This window comes from Pygocentrus nattereri, chromosome 24, assembly GCF_015220715.1.
Source record: "Pygocentrus nattereri isolate fPygNat1 chromosome 24, fPygNat1.pri, whole genome shotgun sequence".
NCBI classification, from domain to species: domain Eukaryota; kingdom Metazoa; phylum Chordata; class Actinopteri; order Characiformes; family Serrasalmidae; genus Pygocentrus; species Pygocentrus nattereri.
Window position 1 is genome coordinate 21362637 of NC_051234.1, and position 26644 is coordinate 21389280.

Genomic DNA, 26644 nt, shown 5'->3' on the forward strand with positions numbered 1-26644 from the left:
TGAATGGCTACACTCCTTTTTATTTCAGTTAGACTGAATGGTCAGAGTAGTGGCTAATAATGCCACCATAAACAACAAAATGAACAAAATTAGAACATTTTCCAGAAAATTTCCAAGGAAAAAAAATAAAATACAAACTTTTATGAAGCAAAAAAGCAAACCTGCCCCTATTTTGTTTTCACAGAGTCTCTAGGAGCTTTAATTACGGTCCATAACGCAATCTCTCGGTGAGATGTTGTGCACTAGTTCCTCCTCAGAAAAGGCCTGAGAAGAAGGGACAAAAGAACCACAGGCTTTGGGACAGAAGCACGATTTTGTTCCTGTGGCTGCATGTTGTGCTTTCTCTGGACCAGTTTTGATTTTCTTTGGCTAGAGTTGCTCAACAGTAGCTCTGACTTCTTGTCTCACCAAGCTGCTCTTTTTATTTGGCTTGACAACATAGGGATTGTCTGCAAATTAGACGGTTCAGGCCAACGCAAAGGACAGGCATAAATCATAGACATTTGTACAATTATAGCAATTTAGATTTCTGATTACAAAACAACAAGAAAAACACACATACGTTCAACAAATGCACAGCATTTTTCTTTAAGAAATAGCACTCGGGATGCTAAGACAAAGATCGGTAAACTAGTGGTCACCAACCTTCTCTTCACTAACATTTCTGCCCATTTCAGCTCAACTTTCTGAAAGGCCCTGAAAAAACAGTGCTGAAACCAGGAGTTAAATGCTCAAAATGAGCATATCCATCAACCTTCAATTGCTATAACCTTAAAGATGAAGTCACCATTTAACCATTCTGTTGCATAACCTGTTGCCACTGAGGTAGCTAAATCAAACCCAAGTCAACTAGTCGTTGAACACAGTTAATGATATATCACATAAAAGACACCAAAATATATTGACTTTTGCCCTCACCTGAAACATCATCTGAGTTTTGATTACATCACTGTGCACCAGTGGGTGGATTGTTTGGATAATTTAAAACAGAACATATGACATGCTACAGAGGTGACTGTACAGATATGCATATAACCAACACTACAATTGCTCACCCTGCTGTCTCTGTTTTCTCTTGCAGGACAAATGTTATGCAAATTAGCTGTGCGTCAATCAACTGGAAGCTGCACATACATATCTAGCACATCTAGGAGTAGGAGATATTTATGTCGGCTGACGTTTTTCAAACTGTATTAGCGACACAACGTCCCCACAACCCGCCAAATGGCCAACAATTGGTGAGGGAACTGATTCACTTCGTTTTCAAAGGCACTGTAACTTCAACAGTGCATAGCTCTGTTACTGTTTTTAGTAACTGCAGTTAAACACTCCAGAAACCTGGAGGTGCCACAGCACCCCTGCACTCCTACATCCCACATCCCCACCCACCTATCACAGAGAGAAAATACTCTGAGACCCTCCCTGATGTGGCATACTCAAAATTATGCCATGGTTGACCATGTCTTCCCAACTAGCTTTTGCTAAATACAGTCAAAACATGTCTCTGTCATCCCAAAACCTCTTTTTAAAATTATTTTTACACTATTTGAAAGCACCAGTAGCCTGTTACATTGAATGAAGATGAGTGGACCATGTATAGTATAGATAATACTATAATACCACATAATACTCCATACAATAACTCCATATAATAACATTGACATTGCTGGCACCCATGAAATGAATGTCCACCCTACCTTCTAAATCCTTATTTAACCCCTGGCTAAAACTAAACTTTGTAAGAAAGTTAATGTCCAGGAGCCAGGCTGGTGACCACTGTAGTGAACTGATCAATAAATCATTAAAAAGAGATGAAAATAATAAAATAGAGGTGAATCCAGCTCTGGTTCAGATGGAGAGATTCTGCTGAAGGCGGCGGTTCGTCATCTCCTGCACAGGGAAATCGTGCTGTGATGTCTGTGGGCTGGATTTGGACGCATTCTGCACTTCGCCAGATTCCTCCTGAACTGGACTGGCATAGGGCTCTTCACCTCCACACCCGCTGCCCAGAGAAGTCTGGCTGACATAAACCATGATGACATCACCGGTGAAATTCATCACCTGGCCAGTGGAGATGAAGGTGGTGTTGTTGTTTCCAGTCACCTGACCTGCAAAAGATGAGACAAGAGATGTGAATCTCTGAACCCAAAATGATTTCATTATTATTCATTAAGAAACAATAGAATACATCATGGAATCTGAAATTTCAATTCGATTCAATTCAATTCTGGTAGAATACAGACAATAAAAGCAGGACACCAAGCTTTTTGGAGTATTATGTCAACCAAAAGGTAACAGCTTATACTCTTCTGGAAAGGCTTAACACTAGATGTTGGAACATTGTTGTGACTGCATTCAGCCACAAGAGCATTAGTATAGTCAGTGCAGCTGCTCCAGAGCATCCCTTTCTATTAGTCAGTGTTTGTTCTATGGAGATTGATTACACAAACTGAACACCTGTGTCAGCAATGGGTGCACCTTCACGTAATTCACTATTTAGAAGGTGTCAGGATACTTTTGGAAACAATGTGTATCTGATAATTTGATGCCATAAATACCATGTGTTAATGGAAAACAGATATGGTCACTAAAAGTTCAGCCCACAAATAGGTACGCATAAAAACATTCCCTTCCTGGAGTCAAATCTAAATAAGCCACATGTGGAAGTGAAGATGTTTTGCATGTTGCTCTACTGTGTCATCACTCGCAGGATCATACAGGACCAATACGTCACCCCTAGCAAGATCAGACTCTCATTCGGTGAAGGTAGAAAGAAAAGTGGATACAGTTTTGCAGCGAGTAGAAGGTAACACTTTACCGTGGGGCAGTGTTCACAAGACTGTATGACAATTGACAACACAAACATTTATTAACAGATGTTTTCTGTCTGTCATTGTGCCCATTCAGTCAAAAGACCATTTGTGAGGTCAGGCACTGATGTTGGACAAGAAGGCCTGGCTCACAATAAACATTTAAATCCATGCTTTGTGGAGGCCACTGAAGTTGCTCTCTCATGTGACTGTGTTAGGTGGCATCCTATGACAGTGCCGTGTTTAAAGTCACTGAGCTCCTCAGTATGACCCCTTCTTCTGCCAATGTTTGCCTATGGAGATTGTCTATGGAGATATGGAACTTCTAAAATCAATAATTAGGAGGGGTGTCCACATACTTCTGGCCAGCTTATTGAGCTTAATTTTTATAAATGTTAACTCGCTTAATCAAAGTGCCACAGACTTGTAAAGCTATGTCATATTATCAGTATTGTGTCACTGTGACACACATTAATCCACAAAGTCTACATCGTTTCACCCTACAAAGTGCTGTGACAACCTAATGTCAGGAAATTATTTGCTATGTCTTGACATCAAGATTGGCAAATGCAACCTTTATGAAAAATGACATCTATTGGAATGAATGTTTACAAAAATGTTTGTTGGTCTAGGTCAGCTGTCATGAATGGCTTATGTAGGTGACATCTAGCCTTATAAACTCTGCCCTATAGTAAAGTGCTACCAAGTGTCAACTTCACAGCTTTACACATTTGCAGCAGTGGCTCAAATCTGGGTGGAGTAATGCTAAGTAAGCGCTTACTTGGCACAAAATTGCTGTTATCTGGGGTTCATCCGGTAGAAAAGAAAAAAAAAAAGAACTTAACCTTTTCCTTCCGCTGAACGTTTCAACAGACATTTAAAGCAGTTCCCATTTGCGGGGAACTATTTACTCCATATTCCCAGCATAACGCCAAAAGGAATGAATCACGTTTCACACATCTTTTAGTCATTAAACTGTGATTTATGACACGCCAGACACCCGCTGTCCGCATTGGCTTGCCATGTTTTTAAAAGTGCTGTTTACTGGAATATCAATTACTCGGGTGCCAGTTTTTTCTTAATGATCATCACTAAATTAAACTTTCCATATAAATGCCACATCACACATACACACGAGAACAGGCTAGGCAGTAATTGTTTCGTTTACAGTAAGTGTTGTCTGCATTTTTTGAGCATTTTTCTCCCACTACAGGCACCCAAAAGTCAAAAAGTCATGAACTCTTGACTGCAGCCACTGCATATGGACCTTAACAGGGTACAGACGGTATTAGTAAATGGTGTGGGAAATGGCTGTTTATCGTCTTGTTAGTTTGACCATCTGCTGCATGATCTAACCCTAGAGACTGGAGAAATTGCCCCTGCTGAGCAGCATTACTCAATAAGCAGGACTCTGCAGCACATCTTGTTTCAATTTTAAACAGGGCTGTTTTAAAATGTGAATAAACACCCTGGATGGCATCTCTCTGTCCCCTCTAGGTAGAAGTGGCACATTGCTGAAGTTGTAGTCATTGGCCTTGAAATACCTCAGATACATAGCCAATGTGTCTACAGTGGTGCTTGGGCAATCAGCTTGGTCTGCAAAACTCCTCTAAGGCTGGGTTTACATCACAAGCCTTATTGCTCAATTCTGATCGTTTGCTCAGTTCAGTGACCGCTTGCATAAAACATCTCAAGGATTTAAACGCATGAGGGATAAAATTATCAAATAACAAAACTGTCAAAAACTTCTTGTAATTAACATTTTCCCGTGATGTTCCGGTACAATGTTTATGTGGTTTCATGTACCAAAAACAGTTCTTTTTTGCATGGCCATTGTCCAACATATTTTTATCCCTAAGAATTAAACAGGCTGTTTTTGTTACTGTGCCTTTATGACTGATCTATGTATATGATCTCTGTTCTGAGAGGCTTGCCTGTATTGTGCCTCATTCAAAAAGCAGTCTGGACTGAAATACCTCTTATAACTTCAACATAAATGGGCAGAGCTGGACTGCTGTAGACTGAAAAGGTGACTTCAAAACAGGCAATTTTTGCAACTTGGTTTCCGTATCTGGACTATACAGACTGGAGAGTGGATGCTACATTTCTCCACTTTAACAATACTTACTACATGAAAGTCTTTCATTAAAAAAAAATTTGGAAAATGATATGGGTTGTTTAAACAATTCACTGGAGAGATTTTATACAGCTCGCTTAATAGTAAAGGAAAAAAATTAGGCTAAAATGAATTGTTAAAGCCAAAGTTCATGTTTTCATGCAAATGACCCCTGATCTCTTCAGTGATGCTACAGTATATAAGAATTCTGAACAGGCCATTCTGATTTTAATTATGTACTGAATGTGATCTAGGAGCACATTGGATGCAACTTGAATGTGACTTGAAAAGATTGGATTTTCTGAAAAATGTTATGAAAATTTTTTTTTTAATTTGTACCAACTCTGTAAAAGCCCAGATACATATTTTTACATTAATGTGCATGAATAAATGTGAAATAAATGAAAAAATGAGAAAAAAAATTAAGCTTTGGATATATTTACATTCAAAATTTTGTGGCCCATTTTGCTAGTTTCTGGGTTGAACAACAGTTGTCAAAACGGTATGAAACGGTGTCTGACAGGCTTTGAGACACAGTTTCTCTCATTTGACGGGTGAGTCAGAGGTGTTACCCACTCAGCAGCAACATGTATCAAAAGTCTGCAATATTAAAAAGGCAGTGCATACATTGGATTCTTTTGATATTTTTTAAAGTTTCAAAACATACTGTTCTCTCAACAGTTCATATAGTCCATATATGGAAGCAAAGCTGCAAAAACAGCCGGTTTTGATTTCACAGTGTTCAAGATGTTATAAAAATATATATATAAAAAAAAAAAAAAAAAATATATATATATATATATATATATATATATATATATATATATATATATATATATATATATATATATATATATATATATATATATATTCTCCCAGGCCAACATTCCATTGCCACCCCTTTTCCAGGGGACAGAATAATTTTTTATTACACTGGATTCTAATCAAGTCCTCTACAAATGCAGCCACTGCAGTTTATTTTATGCAACGTTTGAAGATGTTAGAAGATATGCTTGTATTTTCATTTTTTTAAGAGAATACACTAAAATGACACCGAAAATGGCCATCTCAGCTGCTATAGTTGCAACACTTGCATAACAGTAAGCGTCCAATGCATCACTATTTCCATTGAAATAAACATTTTGCTATGTTTTGGGTCTGAACGTAGCCTTTGCTTCGAGTTCAACTGTGGCGAACTTTCACAAGCGAATTTGCATCATTTTGGCTATATTAGCCTCTGAAGCAGTAGTTCTTTGTATTAATATTGATGATCAAAAATTAAGGAAATGGTAATGTTGTCAGTTTCACAATAGATTTTATTAACTAATTTCGGTCAGATGGCATAACCATTTTTATTCTTCTTTTGTTGCTCTTGCTAGCATCCAACTCAGTTTCCCCATTCTCAGCACGGTATTGTTAGGCACAGCTAAAATCATAAATGTGACAAAATGTAGGATATGTTTAATAAGGTCAGGCCTATTTCACACTAAGATTTAAGAATTATGTATTGTTTTTGTTTTTTTATTCTGTCATCATGTTCTTTCACCACAATAGCCAGTATACATTGTGCTGAATCAATCCTGATCATTCTAGAGGCTAAGAAACACTTCTGTGGTGCTAGCTAGCATTAGTGATATTAGTTGTCAATGGCTTTCTTACCACAGGCAAGAGCAGCATCGGAGCACTGGCTCTGGACCTCCAGGTCAGCCTCTGGGTCAGACAGGTGGTTGTCTGCAATTAGTGAGAGGCCTCCATTGTTGCTGTCGCTAAATGCTGACTTGGGTGGCACAGTGGACTCTATGCTACAACAGCGTGGCTCGTTCTGCTTGTACAGGCTGCCGTCGCTATGAAAACCCCTGACCTCTGACATGGTCTCTTTACCCACCCGGCTGCTGTAGTCCAAATAGAGCTCCTGAGAGCCCTGCAGGCGGTCAGGTAAACTGTCGGAGCAGCAGTTGCCACACAGTGGTGGCTCTTCCATGGCCACAGCTTCAACAACACTCACTTCTTTCACTTCCACAGTCTCCCCCAGGCCACAGGAACAGCAGCCGGCCAGGCCAGTGGCCACCAGCTGACTGCAGTCCTCATTCTCCCCCACTTCCACTGGCTCCTTTATGGAGGATAAGCAGCTACAGGTGCTGCCAGAAAGTGGAGAAGCTGGGTCCTCAGAAACTTCGCTGGAGCTGCCCGATGACCCGTCTGCCCTGTCCCGAATTGGCTCGTCTTTCTGGTCCTGGTCAGGGCCTGGTGTGCTATCACTGATTAGCTTTGTTTTTGAACACAAGCTCATGTATTCTATATGGTTGTCGTCTTGCCGGATGAGGTGGGAGGTCATCTCATATTGAGAGCAGCTCTGTAAGCCATTGCTGTGGTATGGAGGTGTCAGCGTCTCCTAGAAAGTAAAAAGAGAGATGCTGTGGCTTAAACTCTAAGGGCCTTGATGTGGGCCATTCATAAATAAATTACCCCGTCAATCAACCAAGACATGTTTGGTGTCCAGTGTCTTTAGTGGAGACATACAGAAACAATTCATGTTTCAAGATGACTGTTTCTAACCATATGAGTGGCCCCAGAAAGTATGAGGACATTGAACATTGGTAAACTGTAACCCCTTAAATGGCCAGGGCCCACTGAAGCCTGTAACATTTTCCATTCCTAATCAACTAACTAGCTGAAAACTGGTTAAAATCTGTCACTTATTCAGTCAGTGAGGTATCTAGAATGTCCAGAAGGTCTAGTGACCTTTTTTCACTAAACTGGTCCTATTGTGAATCAAAACTTAATTAGTTGATTCCTCTCTGTTTTTAATAAGGTTGGTAGTTCATATAAACATTAAGGTCTTCAGTTCAGATCCTGAAGCTCTAACCTATGAAAGAGCTCACTAAGCTCTATGTACATGGATACCACTGAGAAAAAAAATCTGATTGGACAATTTTTTTGAGCGTTTCAAGATTGTTCTGTTGTTTCAACCAAAACTTGGATGAAATACGAGTGTTACTAAATACTGCACAGATAAATACAACAAGCATGATGACCCTGCTCACTAACAGTGAACTAAAAATTATAGATATATTATTTCATCAGGAACACAATGATCTAAATACATTTTTTAGTACAGCACATGTCTATTGGAGTAATTAAGTAAAAGTAGTTTTATCCTCTTTTATCCACTATCTACCTTCATCCGCAATGTAGTTCTTTCTCCTTTTAGTAACATTTATCTGAGACTATTATTTGAGATCACTTATTACATCTGCATGGTTTGAGACAGTTGTTCATGTATGTACTTTGCATGATGTTAACCACTAAGGTAGAAACTTCTTTTACATGTTAGTTAAGTTAGCCTTGTAGTTCCAATGCAAAACTACAGAAGAAAACGTCAGATACCAAATGGATGTTGGATGGAAGCCGAATGAACCCTAGTGTTATTTAATACGCTACACCAACCACTGCAACAAGGGCATTTTGGTTCTTTAGGAACCAAAGTGTTTTTTCTAGAATGAGGTATTAGCTACAATAGCCTCATAGCTCCAGTGCATATGACTATAGACGAAAACATCAGACACCAAACAGATGTTGGTTGAAGTAAGAGGACAATTATTTGCTAAACTATTGCCTTAAAATAAACAATAAGCTTAGGTTCCAAAAAACGTATGCAAATGTCTTTCTGAGGATTGGGCTCACTTGTTGAATTCGGCTGCGTTTAATGTTCTGGATGCAGGCTCTGAGATTGACTGCAAAAAAAAAAAAAGAAGAGAAAAATCATTCATGAGCATCATGAAAGATAAATCTAAACCAGCATTAACTGACACACTTCTAAACCAGTCTTACCTGAGAGGAGATTCAGTTTGTCCTTATAGCAGGAAATAATGACAACACACATCACAATTATTACACAGGGGACGGCCACCACGGCCCAGGAGGTGGGCGGCTCTAAAGAATGAAGTTAGCAAAGGTGTTAAATATGAGAATTACTGTTACACATACTACAGACACATGCATTGTGAATTCTAAGTGACCTGTCCATGCTTTAGCTATTGCCACTGTCCATGCCGTCTCCAGTTTTTGCCATTTTTAATTTTCTGCATAATTTGAGCTCCGCAGCTGTCATTTACATAGTAAATGTTACATTTCATGATGACTGGTCCGACATAAATGCTTCAAAATTGCTTTAAATCAAATCTCTTTACATTAACTTACATTGGAAGTTAAGAATGTTTTTGCCTTCTCCTGTAAATTTACCATTTTGGAGATACTTGTTTTTATTTGGACAGTGGCGAGATGTTCCCAAGGCCCTATGTTCCCATGCTGTACATTCCTCAAGCTCTTTAAATAAAACATGAAACGTCAATAGGATAAATTGAGACATATGAAAGGTTTCCTAAGGTCACAGTTAGGATCCTGGGGTCACCTAAAGTCACCTAAGGGATGACAGTGAGCGGATTATTTCTATGCTCTGTCTGGGCTAGTGAGGTAATTAGCTAGCTTCGCAATCTTTGTAATGCAAATCACTTTTTGAAAATTCAGAATGTAGCTTACATCCACTGAACCTGGGGACACCCTCCCAATTTAAAATGCAACACTACCAAGCTGGACTATGTTTTGTATCAAATCAAAAACAGGCAGGTTAGAAAAAACAATGTAGTTTGCCATCGTGCTGTGTTAGCTTGATTACATGACAAAAAAAAAAAAAAACTATGTCTGATGTGTTCTAACAGTGTGATTTTTGCAATTAATAGCACAAGCAAAATGTAGGTATTTTGATGTAGTTTAGCATCTTGTGTGCTACAATTTCTTGCAACAAAGTATATTTTAGGCACAGCATGAGTAGGTCAGTTCTTCTACTTGTACAACTCTATCAACCATAGTGTATTCCAGAAGTTTGAACATAAACATGTTTGATGGCATACCGAAGGGCGGTCCACACTCCACATCTGTTTTAGTGCTGCCTTTCCTTTCCTCAGTGTTGCCGAAGGCTTTGCAGCTGAAAAAGAATGAGGCCCATCAGTATAAGACGCTTTAGCTGCCCGGACACTTGTGTTTTGATCAGTCTCGATCCTCTCCGCAAACGGTTACCACAAATATGGCCAGCTAAGGAAAATAGGCTCTTTCCAGGGGAAGTGGTGGAGAAATTAGTCATAATACCACAGTGCGGTAAGACTGCGGGGGCTTTTAAAACGACTGTGCGCGCCTGTGACCTGAGAGCAATGTCAGACAAACAGCACTCGTGAGAATGAGTTACTGTGATTGCGCAAATTGAGCCCTAAGTAAGCAGACTGTGTGCGCGTGTTTTTGCGTGCCTGTATGTGTGAAACAGCATTTTGCGGCTCAAGCTCCAAATCATTGTGCTAGGGCTGCACAACATGGATAAAACCCCATACTGTGATTGTACTGATGTTTATGGCAATATGCTTTGCAATGCATTACAGGGGAATACCACCAATTTTTCTAAATGGCTGCATAATTAAAACGTTAAGATGTCAACAAAGTCATTCAAAGGGGTTTGAAGTGAAATGCTCTGTTCTACAGAGAATGCACTGAGTCAGAGTGTTCAGAGTGGTGGAACCAGGCATCTAAAGAGTTCAATGTCTCTAAAAGCTCCCTCACAGAAAGGGAGTCTGCCTAATGTTTGTTTTAAGAAGGTTTTGTCCTAAAACATATCTTTTAAACTCCAAGGCGTTGTAAGTCAAAACAGTCCCTGAAGAATTTTTTTATATTTACCACCAATATTTTACCAGTACTTTATCAGGGTAGGTTCATTGGTGGTTGTGGATAGTAAAAGAATGGCGAAATTTGTGTTGTAGACATGGAAACCCCTGGTTCCCATCACCACTACTGCAAAGAAATTGGTAAGTTTCTCTACAATTAATTATTTCACACCAAACCACTGTCATTAAGAGAAATTATGCAGTGGAATTCCCCTTTAAAACAATGCTGACCTGACATGATTAACCTTTTAATCTTGAGCTACAAAGCAACCATTTAAGCAACAATTTTTGCCCTTTAATCTAATTTTTTTCTGTTAACAGCATGACTTCTGAATGTTGCATCTTTTCTGATATATAAAGATCACCATTCAACAAAGCCAAAAATTTGTGGCTTTTTATATTATGTGTGTCATATACTAGCATTTTGAGCAGTTAAACACATGAATGAGAATATATTTTACACCTCGGTGGCCTTTTATTCTTACTAATAATAAGTGATTTCACAGTGATAAGAACTGCATTCTGAATGTGTCACTGAGAAACTACTGCAGCGCATCCAACAATAAAGGCAGCATGGAGCTTCTTTTATACAGTGATAGGAAACAAAGTAGCACACAGAAAGGTCCAAAATCACATGCTGATCCATTTTACTGACCAACGTGAACATGCCTGCTCACTAAATACTCTGAGGACAGATTTGAATCAGTTAAAAGGCACAAAGACAGTAGATAAGACAGGATTAAGCATCTGCAACATTCAAACCAAATTGTTTTAAATTTTTTGGATCTCATTAAAGTCGATTCCTCAAACCACCCAGAGAAACTCATTAGGAACATCGGAGGATGATAAGAAAGCTCATAGCACCCAATTTAAAGTATGTGGTTTGCTAGAGGACCAATTTGCATATTGCGGCCTTCTGTGATATCAGTATTGCCGAGGCCAATTTCATGATAATTATTAGCAATATCTTTTTTTGTGTGTGTGTGTGTGTGTGTGTGTGTGTGTGTGTGTGTGTGTGTGTGTGTGTGTGTGTGAATAAAATATATATGTAATTCTTGTCCTTCAAATGCTTTTAATAAAGCCTCTGCACACTTACTCCGTCCACTTCTTGCAGGGTTCTGCTGCATGTGAATCTGAAAAATATCCATTTGTGCACTCCTTGCAGGACTGTCTGCCAGGGTCTTGAATAAAAACAGTAGAAAAAAAGAGAACATATCACAAAAAAGTGAACTGCTTTATGTTTTTTTTTAACATCCCCCATGTCCTAAGAAAACAGATATCATAAGACATGTCATTTTCACAAAACTGTCCATTTGGCTCACTCTGATACTGCACTAAGCCTTAACTACAACATGCATATGTCAGGACACTGCAAATAGAGCAGAGGCTAAAAAGTCTACACAATATACTATGTTATCTTCTTCTTCTTCTTCTTCTTTCGGCTGCTCCCTTTTGCCCAGCCGCAAACCAAGGGAAGCCACTAATTTTACAGAACCTTTAGTTATGAGTCATGTATAGTCATATTTATCTTTCTGTGCTGAGAAACAAAGAGGCCCATAGGCATGGATTCAATGTGAACCACACAACCAACACATCAACATAAGTTACACGCCTTCCCGCAAGACTACATGAGCCAGCTTATAAACCGGAATTAAACTAGCAGTAGCTCAGGAAATTACCTAATAATTTATTATTATGACCATTTTCAACCTCTTTTTATCTCTTGATTTATCTCTTATGAACTTTTTTGTTAGTGTCTGTTACAATATATATCACTGAGCTCTGTTCTGATTGGTTGGCCTATACTGTGTCATATCAAAAGCAGCCTGGAATGAAAGCAGTAATGTTGTTTCAATGTTAACTGACTGGTTAAATTGGTGTAGGCTGAATGAGAAATCATGCATAAATACGTCTATGGTTATGACGTCACAACCACGAGGAGTTCAAAACAAGCCTAGGTTCCATATATAGACTGTATGGACTGGGGAGTGAACGGTACACTTAGAAAGTCTTTAACAAAAAAGAAGAAATTTTCCATGACATGGGCCCTTTAAGACTTGCTATTCAGAAACTACTATAAAATATTCACTAACTACTATGATTCTTACCTCCTATGAGTCCTTGGCCTGCAGGGCAAGATGGGATTTGGTCACAGAACTCACAGTTTAGGGGGGAACACTGAAATCCGTCCTTACACTCACAAGGCACAGGTTCATAAGGGCTACTGGGACTGGGGCGATAAAAGCCTTTACCTGCAACAAGAACGAGAGAGAGCGAGAGAGCGAGAGCGAGAGAGCGAGAGCGAGAGCGAGAGCGAGAGAGAGAGAGAGAGAGAGCGCGAGAGAGAGAGAGCGAGAGAGCGAGAGAGAGCGAGAGAGAGCGAGAGAGAGAGAGAGAGAGAGCGAGAGAGAGAGAGAGAGCGAGAGAGAGCGAGAGAGAGCGAGAGAGAAAGAAAGAGAGAGATAGAGAAAGAAAGAGAGAGATAGAAAGAGAGAGATAGAAAGAGAGAGATAGATAGATAGATAGATAGATAGATAGATAGATAGATAGATAGATAGAGAGAGAGAGAGAGAGAGAGAGAGAGAGAGAGAGAGAGAGAGAGAGAGAGAGAGAGAGAGAGAAAAACCACTTCTTAAACCATTTAAACTACTAGTTATGTTAAAACAGTCCTCCAAAATGCATATTTATCATCAACATATTACAGAGAAAAACTCAGAATAAGTGGAAAGTTCACTGTTGGTTTTGGATAGTAAACAAACTGGCTATATGTGTGTTGCAGAAACCATGACCCCTGGTACCTACAACCACTGTAGACTTTTTATGTTTCTCTACAATTAACCATTTCACATCTAACCATTCTGAATGACTTTGTTTACATTTCAAAGATATAAAAATGTTAAAATTGTTTACATTTCAAAGATAGAAAAATTCAGAATTTTTGGACTTATTTCCTTCCTTCTGCACAGTTAACTGAGAATACATGCTATTTTATATACACAAATTTCTGCATTATAGGCTGGAAAAAGAGAGAAGACTGACCATCATCACAGAACTTCTGTGGAAGGCACCTGTGGTCAGTGTTGTACTCTGACTGGTACTCGTCCTTTCCACAAGGCCGACATTTAGTGTCACTTGTCTCGTTGCACTCATCAAACATGTATGTTCCTGTGGTCAGGAGAAAGAGTTTCATTAGTTTTATTATGTGGATTATTATTATTCTTTGTGGTAATTAGTAATTCAGTAGTTCACATTTATTGTCTTTGTACTTACATGTAGCATGTATGTTGAAAATGTCTTCAAATACCAATGTATATTTTTGTCATATAACCTACCACTTCTGCACAGAGTAGATCACATAGTTTCTACATCAGCGCACACCAAATGGTCTGCGGAGACTAAACTGAGGTTTTCCACAAAGCTTTGTGTATGTTCCTCTTTTACATGCACTTCCCCTTTAAACCCCCCCAAAAATTGCAGCGAGTCAAATTTATCCCTTCATTTACATTACTCCAAGCATTTGCCTTCCTGCTCACCAAAGCCTCATCTGCTTATTGGAGACAAACATCAATTATTAATTACAGTGTTCAATCATTTACAGACTAAACAATACTAATTCTTGCAGTTTTGCAAGTGGAATTTTTGCCAAATCTTGCTTGATACAGGACTTCAGCTGCTCAAAAGTCCATGGTCGTCAGTGTCCGATTCTCCTCTCTATGATGTGCCATGCATTTTCAATAGGAGACAGATCTGGCCTGTCTGGCACGTGCACTCTGTGACTACGAACCCACTCTGTTGTAGCACTTACAGAACAAGGCCTGGCAATGCCTTGCTGAAGCATTCGTGGACATCAAAGTAAAAGACGTCATCTTGATGCCACCATATGTCTCTCTAAAATCCCAATATACACCTCTGTGTCAATAGTACCTTCACATACATGCAAGTCACCCATGCTGTGGGCACCAATGCACCCCCATGACACGACAGGAGTATTTGATGTCTGTTTTTCCCAAAAACAAGCTGAAACGTAGACTATCATATTACGTATCTGATCATAGCACACATTTCCACCATCTGAGATGAGCTTGGGCCCAGAGAACTCGGCGGTGTTTCTGCATAGAACTGTTGTATGGCTTTTTTGCTTGCATAATCAAGTTGCTTTTCTTGATACAGTGGCAAACTATGTCAAGTGACAATGGTTTTCCGAAGCGCTGCCGAGTCGATGTGGCTATATATATATATATATATATATATATATATATATATATATATATATATATATATATATATATATATATATATATATATATATATATATATATATATATATAAAAAAGACAGCAGCATGACAGTTTCTCATGCAGTGCTGTCTGAGTGCACGAAGGTACACATTCAACAGTGGTTTCCAGGCTTGCCCTACATGGAGAGAGATTTCTCTGGATTCCCTGAATCTTTTCACAATGTTATGTATGGTAGATGGTGAAATACCCATATTCTTCTCTGTCTTGAATTGAGAAATGTTTTTGATCAATGTGACAGTACTCTCATGACGTTTGGCACAAAGTGGTGAGCCACAACCCAACTTAGATGACCAAGACTGAGTCTTTGGTGAATGCTCCTTTTATACCCAATCATGATGCCCTTACCAATTCACCTGCTTATTGTTGAATGTTTCAAAACAGTATAATTTGAATATTTTATGAAATTTTCACTCTTATTTTGCCCTGTTCTAACTGTGTTGTATATATATATATATATATATATATATATATATATATATATATATATATATATATATATATATATATGTGTGTGTGTGTGTGTGTGTGTGTGTTTATGTAGTTATATTTATTATACACACACACACACACACACACACACACACACATATATATATATATATATATATATATATATATATATATATATATATATATATATATATATATATATACACACATACATACTAATATATATATATATATATATATATATATATATATATATATATATATATATATATATATATATATATATTACACACACACACACACACACACACACACACACACACACACACACACACACACACATACTATATATATATATATAGTACAAAAACAAAACAATTTCTTGTACTTTTGTCCACTAAATAAAGGTCCAAAAGAATTAACCAATCACAGATTCTTGTTTTTATTGCATTTTACAACTTTGGAATGTGGCCTGTATTCAAATAAATGAAGACTGACAGATGTTTACCTGGTCTACATTTGGAACAGCACCTCTTGTCCTTCAGGTACTGCTCTTGGTTACAGGCTGGTTTGGCATGCTTCCTCTGCAACCAAAAAAAGATCACAAATTCAATTCCTCAAACAACCCCTGTTTGTGAGCCTTCATTTAAATTAGGTTCCGTCAGATCCTTCACAGTTTACCTACAGTGCTCAAAATACTCTGCTTCAACAATGACACCATTAAGGTTGTCTGAATCATACCAGGAAATGAAGCAGACCAGTCATACCAGTTTTACACATGCTGATATACTATAGTAACATAATTTACGATTTACACATATTACGATACTACCGTATCAGCATTCTAATAAAATTCCATCTGATATCTTCAGTGATCTTACAGTGGGTGTAACACACAGCATGACTGATATGAATATTTTGTCATCACTGATATCAAATTCTGATAACACATAATATCAACTGATATAAATTTGATATAGTCAAAAATTAATTGTAAATAAGCAACTTGTAAGGGAACTTTACCAATTTTTCAAATTTCGGTATAACTAAAGTCTTTCAGAGTGGTTTAATGTGAAATGCTCTGTTTCAGAGAAACTGAAGAGCGGAATGCCTTTAGAAGCTCCCTCACAGAAAATTATTACATGAAATGGTTAGGAACACGTCACCTGACCTCTTTGACGATAGGCCTAAAATGTACACTATATTGCCAAAAGTACTCAGTCACTCATCCAAATCATCACTTTCAGGTGTTCCAGTCACTTCCGTGGCCACAAGCGTACAAAACCAAGCGGCTACGCTTGCAGACTGCTTCTACAAACATGAATGGGTCGCTCTCAGGAGCTCAGTGAATTCCAGCGTGTTACCGTGATAGGATGCCACCTATGCAGCAAGTCCAGTCGTGAAATTTCCTCATTACTAAATATTCCACAGTCAGCTGTCAGTGGTGTTATGACAAAGTGGAAGAGATTGGGAACGACAGCAACACAGCCACAAAGTGGTAGACCACATAAGATGACAGAGCAGGGTCAATGGGTGCTGAGGCGCATAGTGCGCAGAGGTCCCCACCTTTCTGCAGAGTCAATCGCTACAGACCTCCAACCTTCATGTGGCCTTCAGGAACAGTGTAGAGAGCTTCATGGAATGAGTTTCATGGAATGAGTACCTGCATCCAAGCCTTACATCACCAAGCACAATGCAAAGCGTCAAACGCAGTGCGATAAAGCTTAAGTTCTCTGGAGTGACGAATCACCCTTCTCCGTCTGGCAATCTGATGAACGAGTCTGGGTTTGGCGGTTTCCAGGAGAACGGTACTTGTCTAACTGTCTTGCGCCAAGTGTGAAGTTTGGTGGACGGGGGATTATGGTGTGGTGTTTTTAAGGAGCTGGGCTCGGCCCCTTAGTTCTAGTGACAGGAACTCTTAAATGTTTCAGCACCAAAAGATTTTGGACAATTTCATGATCCCAACTATGTGGGAACAGTTTGGGGATGGACCCTTCCTGTTCCAACATGACTGCGCACCAGTGCACAAAGCAAGGTCCATAAAGACGAGGATGAGTGAGCTTGGTGTGCAAGTACTTGACTGGCCTGCACAGAGTCCAACCCGACAGAACACCTTTGGGATGAATTAAAGCGGAGACTGTGAGCCAGGCCTTCTCATCCAACATCAGTGTCTGACCTCACAAATGTGCTTCTGGAAGAATGGTCAAAAATTCCCATAAACACACTCCTAAACCTTGTGGAAAGCCTTCCCAGAAGAGTTGAAGCTGTTACAGCTGCAAAGGGTGGGCCAACATCATATTAAACTCTATGAATTAAGAATGGGATCTCACTCAAGTTCATATGTGTATGAAGGCAGATGAGCGAATACTTTTGGCAATATAGAGCATTTTTTATAATCCATTCATGGCAGAGATGTACATCCAGATTGTTAAAAGGCAAAACGAACATGTATAGGTTCACAGTTTAAGAATCAGGATCAGGCTTTATTGGCCTGGTATGCTTACACATATAGAAGGAATTTCCCTTGAAAATACTGGTGAACTCTTGCAGCTATTTCTGCCCTTAAATCATTTCTTCTCTATTAATAGAATGATTTTTAAGTTGCATGTATTTTGATGCAATGATTATATAACCTTACACAATATTGCAAAAGAAAGATGATGTTGTAAAGATTATGATATTTGTAGATTTTTTACTTCATTTGTGTTATAAACTACCATTATGTAGCAAGCAAACATATGAACAGGAATATATTTCACACTTTTACTGTTTTCCATATGAAACAAATCACCAGCATGGCATAAAAGCTCAGGACACATAGGAAGGTTCACTGGTGGTAAATAAAATGACTACATGTGTGCTTTAGACATTGTGCCCTCTGGTTCCTATCAGCTTCACTGTGAGTCTGCAATAAACCATTTGACATCAAAACACTCTGAATGACTAAGAATAAGAATAAGTTCCACTAATGGCTGATGGTTCAATTTTCAAAAATAGCATCATGTGCCTTTCTTCTATAATGTTTACAGAGATGTTATCAGTGCTTTACTGGCCAGATGAATTCTCTGAACATTAATATCGGCTGATTTTTGAGCCAAACGATATATCGGCCCCTCCAAACCTGCTGAAGACTGTGTAGAGCCAAAAACAAACACCTGAGAGGTCCTGACCTCAGAGAATGGAAGTGAGCTACAGCCACCAACCACTTCCCTGCTGATACACCAAACCATTCCACAGCTTTCACATGGGAAACTCTCTCATGTTAAGCGAAATGCAGCACATAACAAGGGCAGGGTCGAAAACATCCAACCATAACCAGCACGGAGGGACAAAGAACCAAGCTCAGCAGAATGTAGCAGAAAATCTAGTGCCAGTCGTCTAATCTCAATGAGCTGAGCTCAATTTTATTTGAGAAAACAACATTTCTTGGCATCGTCACTTCACTAGACCATGTTATCTACACATCGCCTGTCAAGAAAATCGCAGACAAACGTTTGCTGACAGAGAACATGATATGTGGAAAGGAGCCCCTCATCATTTCCAATGTTTCTAAAAACTGCAAAAACAGAAGCAAAACATACGGGATATCGGATATTTCCAGTTCTATTCCATTTCTCTCAGACCAGACCTCACAGTTTTATAGTCAAATGTCTGTGAGGAAAAATCATATCCATCGAGGAAATTCACTGGAATAAAGAAAGATTTCCTCATTAGATATAGCTGTGATGCCTCATGCCCTAATTCAGTTCATGCAAACGTATCAAATGCAACACAACAGGAATGAAACCGTCTTATTCAAATGATTCTGGACTCTTTCCACTTTGCTCAACAGAGTTACTATTAGCAACACCTGTAAGCCATTTAAAGTTCACATTACCATATTTACTCCATAAATAAGACATTTATAGATGTGCCCTTTATATTCCACTTCCATTACCTAAGTTCTAATCTTTATTGTTACCAGAAACATGTTAATACTGGCCTAATCTAAGTGCAACATCTGTAAACTGGAATTGCAAATTTTGAGATTGTATATCAGTAATGAAGTCACGGGACAATGAAGTCAAGGCCTTGTGGCCTCACCACCACCAGCCCCATCTTCCATCATAACTACCTGCACTTAATCTTTCAGCATATGTATACATATCATATACATCTATACATTTTTTAGCTCAACTTCTAAATACTACGCCCATCTTATCCATCCTACCCATACACAGACTGTGTCTGCAGGAAATCTACAGGAAAAACTGCAACACTCTGTCTTAGAAGTTGGCTGTATTTTCCACTTCTCACAATTAAAGTAATCCCAAATACAAATTTAGACACATCAGTCCATAAACCCACACTCCAGTACTGAAGTGTCAGTATTCTAGTGCAAATGTTCTTTTCCTTTTCACAGTAATGGTTTCGTGGCAGCTACACATCCTTTCAGACCCACAGTGTTGATTTGTCTTCTCATACTGGAAGGACGGCTGTGGATTTCTCAGACCTGAAGCAAGAGAGGAGCTTGATTTTCTCCTCTCTGTCAAATATGAAAGCTTTAAGTGCTGTTTTGGTGGTCTACCAGGTGGTTGTTAGCAGTCCCATTTTCTCTGTAAATTTTAAGCATTTTTTCACTCATTTTTTATTGCGCATCTGAAAAAAGGAATAACGTTTGACAGGACATTAAATAGATGAATAAATAAAGCTTCAGAGATGAAATTCTGTTAAAGCCATGACTGTAAATAAAACATTTACACAATAGCACAGTGTTATTATCAGTAGACTGAGGCATGTGGGATGTTTTCTCTGTAGGAGCGGTTACTGAGCCTGGAATCGGAAAAGCACTTTTAAATTAAGCGTGAGAAAGGAGACAGGAAACCCAGAGGAATGTCCAGAACTCCTTTCTGGTCTCTCTGCATCCAAACACTGGGGTATACACAAAAGACATGAAATATTTTCATTGACTAAATATATAAGATTATGGTCAGTGACGCCCTGCATAATTACATGTTAGAAAATATGCATGGCATATGGGGACATGACTGATGGCCCAGCGTCCAGCGCATTGTTCCTCTCTGTCCTGCATGAACATCATTTCTATCAGTTCAACTGCAAGCCTTGAAAAGTCAGGGTGGGCAATATGGAAGCAACTGTGCAAAAGTCAGAGAGCCTTCATTAATTTAATGTCCAGTCAGTCATTAAGTAAAAGCATGAAAACATAAGTTTCCAAAAAAAATTCATTAAAAACTATAAAGAGGACCTGGTAGACCATCAAAACTGTCCCCATCAGATAAACAGCTCTTAAAGCTCAACACTGTGGGTCTGAAAGGACGTCTACCTGTCAAGACACGCTTACTGAGAAAAGGAAATCGAACAAAGATGCTGCTGCTGTTCTCAGAACAACGGACTGACCACTCCAGAGTCCAGACCTCAGCATCACTGAATGAGATTATTTGGATGGTGCGAAGTAGAAAATGCAAACCAACTTCTAAGACTGAACTTTGGAGATGTGGAAAAATGTGATATTATGTTTAATTGCTGAAGGTTTTGTGTGTGTGCTGTTATCTGTTACTAACAAATCATCAAAGCCCTCGGACAGAGTTAACTGTGCCTGTTAGACTGCACCAGTTGACCGTATTTGAAGCCCTTTAGTAGGGACAGTATGATGTATTCAGAAAACCTGTTTGTTACCTGCTGTACAGAATTTCACTGAAACCGCAACGTTTGCATAACTGCCAGGGCGACCACGTCCACTTGGACAGCAGATTTATTTAAAAACCTGTTTATTTGTTGATATATTTGCCTATAAAAATGGCTTGGACCATTTGACCTCCTCCAGGGTCCTCCTCCACTTACAAAGACCATCAATCATTTGGGCTCACTCACAAACGACTCACGGACGAATCCCAAGATTTTCTCAGAGTCTCTCGCTCCGCTGAGACTGTAATGATCCAAGGTGCTTCCTGCCTTTCGATCACAAGCTGTGACCTGCAGGTCTGTGAGGCAACATTCAGCATGTTAACACTATTCCCCCATCAGGATGGGAGATGGTGCAAGAGATAAACAAACAGCTAAAAGAGTGAGTGAATAAATGCTTTATAAGGTTGTGCAACTGGCACAAAAAAAAAAAAAGAAAATTTAACACCTGGTCAAATTACATGTTTTGTTGATTTTCTAAGTGAGAATAGGTTAACACATTCCCTAACAGGGAACTTAAATATGGTCTATTGTATTTGTTTATTTATTTCAGTATAGCAAATATATGTATATTTTCCAAACTTATTTTCCCAAATTCAGCAAACAAACAGTAATTGTGCATTCAAATGTGTCAATGTCATGTGACCTGGGGTGCTAAAACTTTTTCATTCAACCGCTGAGGACTTGAGTGGGTGTCAGGGCTGGGTAATATATCGGTATACCACAACGCTCACATATCGTGATAGCTTTTTACTTTTAGCTATATTTTAATTATGTATTTAATAGATAATGATTATATGCATGATGCCCTACTTCATGTCAATAAGCACTGGGTGCTTCAGATTGTGGTAAAAAGCATAAAAATAAAATAAACAGTTCCTTTCTTTTGCAATACTGTGTACAATTCTCTTTGCTGTACTTTGAGTAGAACTGAACAAAACAGTCCAATTAATTTTAAGGTATGTCAGGTGTGTAAGACATTCTTTCAGCATACAGTAGCAATCAGGAAGCCGGGGCTCATTAACTATATTGATGCCAACTTAAATATCTTCTATGACTGTGATATTACAATAGACTGAGCGCCAAAAGTCAGAGTACACATTGAAAAATCTGTGTTTTTTTTATTTAAACCTGAAAATAAACATAAATGAAAACAAAGGAGAAATCTGGAAGATGCATTATATCTGAAAAAAAAAGCAAACTTGTGACACTGACCATGTTAAGGTCTTGTACAGAAAGGTCAGTTTACCTGTTTAAAGTCTTATCCTTTCCATTAAAGTGTTGAGACGAGTGTCTGACCTGCTCTTCAGAGGCTTTTGCCCAATCTTGTGGTCCGTGCCAGCTCAAGTGACACTGTCATTAAAGCAAATGAGGGACATGCTGGACCAAGTCATGTTAAAATTTCAAATATTTAGTTTTTCATTCAAATTGTTTTGCTGATAATATAATCTGTAATGAAAAATGTGTATTAAATTAGAAAGGAATGGAAAATAGAAGCATTTAGTGGCCTCCGACTTTTGTAACCCACTGTATATTTGGAAAACGTGACACTGAATTTTATCAGTATCGCTCAGCCCAAGTAGGGCTGTTCCAATACTCTTCCCTACTGTCTGACTATACATCAAGCATTATGAGCATCCAACTGAACATCCACCTACTGCAGAAAGTAATGACTCCTTAAACAAATCTGCTTTTAGAGTGACCTTTTCATTGTTTGTGGTGTGCTCCACAGAAGCCATAGAAAAACCACTTTTGGATAACTAAGCACTTTTCAATTGATGGAAAAACCTCAACTGAAACCACTCAGGGAGCCAGCAGTGGTTCTCTGGGAATTGAGGGTCAAAAGGAAGTCTAGCCTGGACATTTTTCAGCAGATACTGACCACTGAACACACTAATGTAAAGCTAAAACCGAAGTCTCATCTCGAGAAAGAAACATACCACAAAAACTACTAGATGGCATGTGAAGTTGGACAGAACAGACCAGACATTTCTTCTTATTCCTGGCCTCAAACAGATGATAGAAATATTCCATCTGTGATCACGCAAGAAATTCCAGCAGGTTTCCAGCAAATATTTAAAAAAAAAAAAAAAAAAAAAAAAACACAGGCAGCTGTAAGAAGACCACTGTAAGATGTAAGAAGACCACTCAGAGCCTGACATTCACAGTCATATGCAAATTTGAACACCCCCCCCAGTTCCCCAGTTAAATAACACATTTTGTTCATTTTAAAGTTTAAAGTTAACACAAACTTAAATGTGGCTTTTCTCTGCACATTTTAGTGCAAAATGTTTATTTATTTCCTGAGTTTAACACACTGGAAAAATATCAATTGTATAAAATATTCCTATCACCTTTGCACAGGCCACTTTTTTTATTTTAGTCTTTCCACACTATGTTAAATCCAGCAAATAAACAGCAATATAACTTTTCACACTTTTCAATGATCTTCAACAGACTTTCTATCATTCAAAGCCCTACATGCATTAAAAACAGTGCCACAGTGAATCCAGGATCACAAGGGAATTGCACTGATTTAAAAAAAATGCATAATAAATCCATAAAAATGGGAACAAAGTCAGTAAGAATGGTCTGGTGCAAAACGCTCCTTTATGTCACTTGACCAGCGGTGGAGAAACCACGGGGGTGCCAAAACTTTTGCACAGCACTGCGCTCCTTCAACAGGAACCACTTCAACAGGAGAAGCTCTCCTCACAGGCGGCAAGCCGCACGACAACAGATCAATTAAACAGTTGCTGAAGCTGCTGCCCATTGACTTCCATTCTAAACCATTTCTGCTCTTTTTCTGTCAGTGTACTCAGGGAAAGCGAAACTCAGGGAAACGTGACAAAGTGACTGCCTGTGATAACCCAACATCCACTACAGGTCCAGCAGATAGAGGTCAGACAGAAAACTAACTGGATCAGTCCTTTACAGAAATCTCATCCAAACTGTAGGAGAGTTAAGACCAAGTGATGATGGTTCGGCTCCAGAGAACAGAGGAAAGAGCAGTTTAGCTCTGTGGTGAAGAGGAGGGGAGCGAAGGAACTGGATGGAACCCAAAATCCACTGTTTCCAGTAAACAGAGAGTACACAGATCACAGATTTCAGCACGGCTGATTTTAATCTTTCATCTGAAGCCGTACAAGCATCAAAAACAGTGCATCCAAGATTTAAGGGGAACATCACAGATGACAGAATTCATTCATTAAAATGTAAACAAAGCCATTCAGAATGGTTTGATGCGAAAGTGGTGCATTCTATAGAAACGGAGACAGAAACCAGACGAGTGAAGGGTTTAACGCCTCTGAAAGCTCCCTCACAGAAAGCTTTGACAGGAAATGCTTATGAATGCATGGCCTGACGTGTGAGACATTGCTTCTGATTGTGTTGAGGAGCTCTGGGCCTAAAATTTATGCTCTTTAAATGCATTTGGGGTACTTTAGTCACGCTGTAAGTCAAATTAATCCCCAAAGAAAGCTTATTGTTTTCATTTTCCACTATTTCAACTTTAATAATGTCACAATTAGTCAAAAAAGCTACGTGTAGCTTCACTGGTAAACAAAAAGTGGCTATGTTTGTCCTCACAGCCACTGGCACCTATCACTGTAAAGAAAGTCAAGTCGGTAGGTTTCTCTACAATAAACCCCTTTAAACCACTCTGAATGAGTTTACATGCATTTATACAACTTCATTATTCAGAAATAATAAGTAAGCCCTCAAAGTAAATCCACTCTTTAAGTCATTAGAGCACTATATAGGACATTTTAAATCTTGGTGCATACATACTCTGAGCTTTGTCCAAGCACAAATCTGAAGAGACCCTTCTGGCTGATCAAAACACGGCATAAAAGCGACTCAGTCTATTGGAGGAAGCTTTTAAAAACAGCAACAGGAGATCCTCATTTGATTGTGATCAAAAAAGTATATGCAATCAAAAAAAGGGGAGGACTGTTAGATCTCCATCCTGAGTTTTAGCTGCTCTTTGCTAGGTTATCTGGTCACGCTGGGTGGCCAGCTTATCACCATCCACAACACGATACAGGCTTTCTGGTCCATGCTGGTTTTCCTAATAGCAACCTGTACAAAACTGGACCACTTTAGACCTATCGGAACATGTTCTGGGACATTCTTCTCAGACTAAGGCATGGAACCAAAGTATGGGCGTTCATACGCTATTAATAAGCGACAACTTACTTGGACGCACAAGGCGAAGATCAGGCATGTGATCCATCCTCGGAAAATCCAGCTCGTGGAGAAGTGCACCCTCATGTTGGTTTGCTTAAATGTCCAGTTTGGTAAAAAACAAAAGCTAGTTCAGTGTTTCCCGCACGATCCCTCTCTTGGCTGGAGCTCCTCCTGCTCCTCTCTCTCCTCTCTAATGCGCGCTCCTTGAGGGGAAGCTCGAGTCTAGTGCAGAAGTTTTTTTCCCCGCCTGATTCCAGATAAGCCACGCCTCTCTGCGCTACGATTGGCTAATGTAAAAAAATGCGTTCTCTTTTTCAAATAATTGACATTTTCAGTGCATTTACATTAAAAGATACGGAAGCATATTAGTATCGTAATAATGTAATGTAATGTGTAAAATTCCGATGTATTTTTGCGTTTTAATTTTCCCCTCATATATGCTATACGTTCTATTGGCCCCGCCCTAATGGGATGAATGACAGGCTGGTAAGTGTATGAAAGTCTATAAAGTCTGTAAATCCGGTTCAGCGCATTATCAAAGACACTTTGCCACAGAAATAGCTAAGTAGACGAGAATATGTAATTGTAAACAGGAGAGGCGCTGTTTGCCGTTTACATTTGAATTCTGCCCTCTTTCTAGCTCAGTGTTCTCTTTGAAAAATGCCATTATTAAAGGGTTAAAATGCATATAAGATGAATTACATTTTAAGTATCATGTGTTATAAGTGCACAATCACAATAAGCATACATAGTTCTGGACATACATTTTAGTTCAAATAAAGCTACTCCTGATGCATCTAAATCTCTGCATAAATGAAGTGTCAGTATTAGTGTACCAAATCGCATAGTACTGAATTAGTATTTTCATTTTGGGCTCAACATTGCATGTGGGGTATTTAAATGCAAAATACATATACATTGCCATTTTACATATGACATTTTCATTTTGAGGCTGATGTGCTTCCATAGGTCATCACACTGTTTACTTCATACATAATAAGAAACCTGATCTTACTTTAGATAACAATTCTAATAAGAAACACTGCCTTTACCCAAGACCCCTTGAAGAACCATCTTTTTTAAGCATGTATGGAAGCCCATTTTCAACGGGGGTGGGGGGTGGAGGTGTCACATGTCAGCAAAAGTACGTCAACATTTTAATTTAGTATCTTAATAATGACTGACTTTCTAAAAACATTGACTTACTATGTCGTAATAATGACCTATTATGAATAATTATATTATAATATTATAATAATTTTCTCACAATATTGAATATCTGTGTCAAAGATATTCTGAACAAAATAATTACCATATTTTATATTGACTTATGATGTAAAAATATTTTGATAGTCAGTTTTTCCTTAATAAATACATTTTTATAATCATAAT

At 38.7% G+C, this 26644-nt stretch overlaps 1 protein-coding gene across 1 annotated transcript; it reads right to left on the reverse strand.

The window, feature by feature from the left end:
- Positions 1–25439, reverse strand: tnfrsf11a (tumor necrosis factor receptor superfamily, member 11a, NFKB activator). The gene is made up of 10 exons (XM_017717937.2): positions 25262–25439; positions 15891–15966; positions 13674–13799; positions 12743–12886; positions 11731–11815; positions 9837–9910; positions 8758–8859; positions 8611–8660; positions 6586–7318; positions 1–2108 (listed from the first exon to the last, which is right to left on the reverse strand). Exons 1-10 carry the CDS (start codon positions 25334–25336, stop codon positions 1849–1851), a joined length of 1725 nt encoding a protein of 574 aa, XP_017573426.2. The 5' UTR covers positions 25337–25439; the 3' UTR covers positions 1–1848.
- Between the last annotated feature and the right edge of the window lie 1205 nt (positions 25440–26644).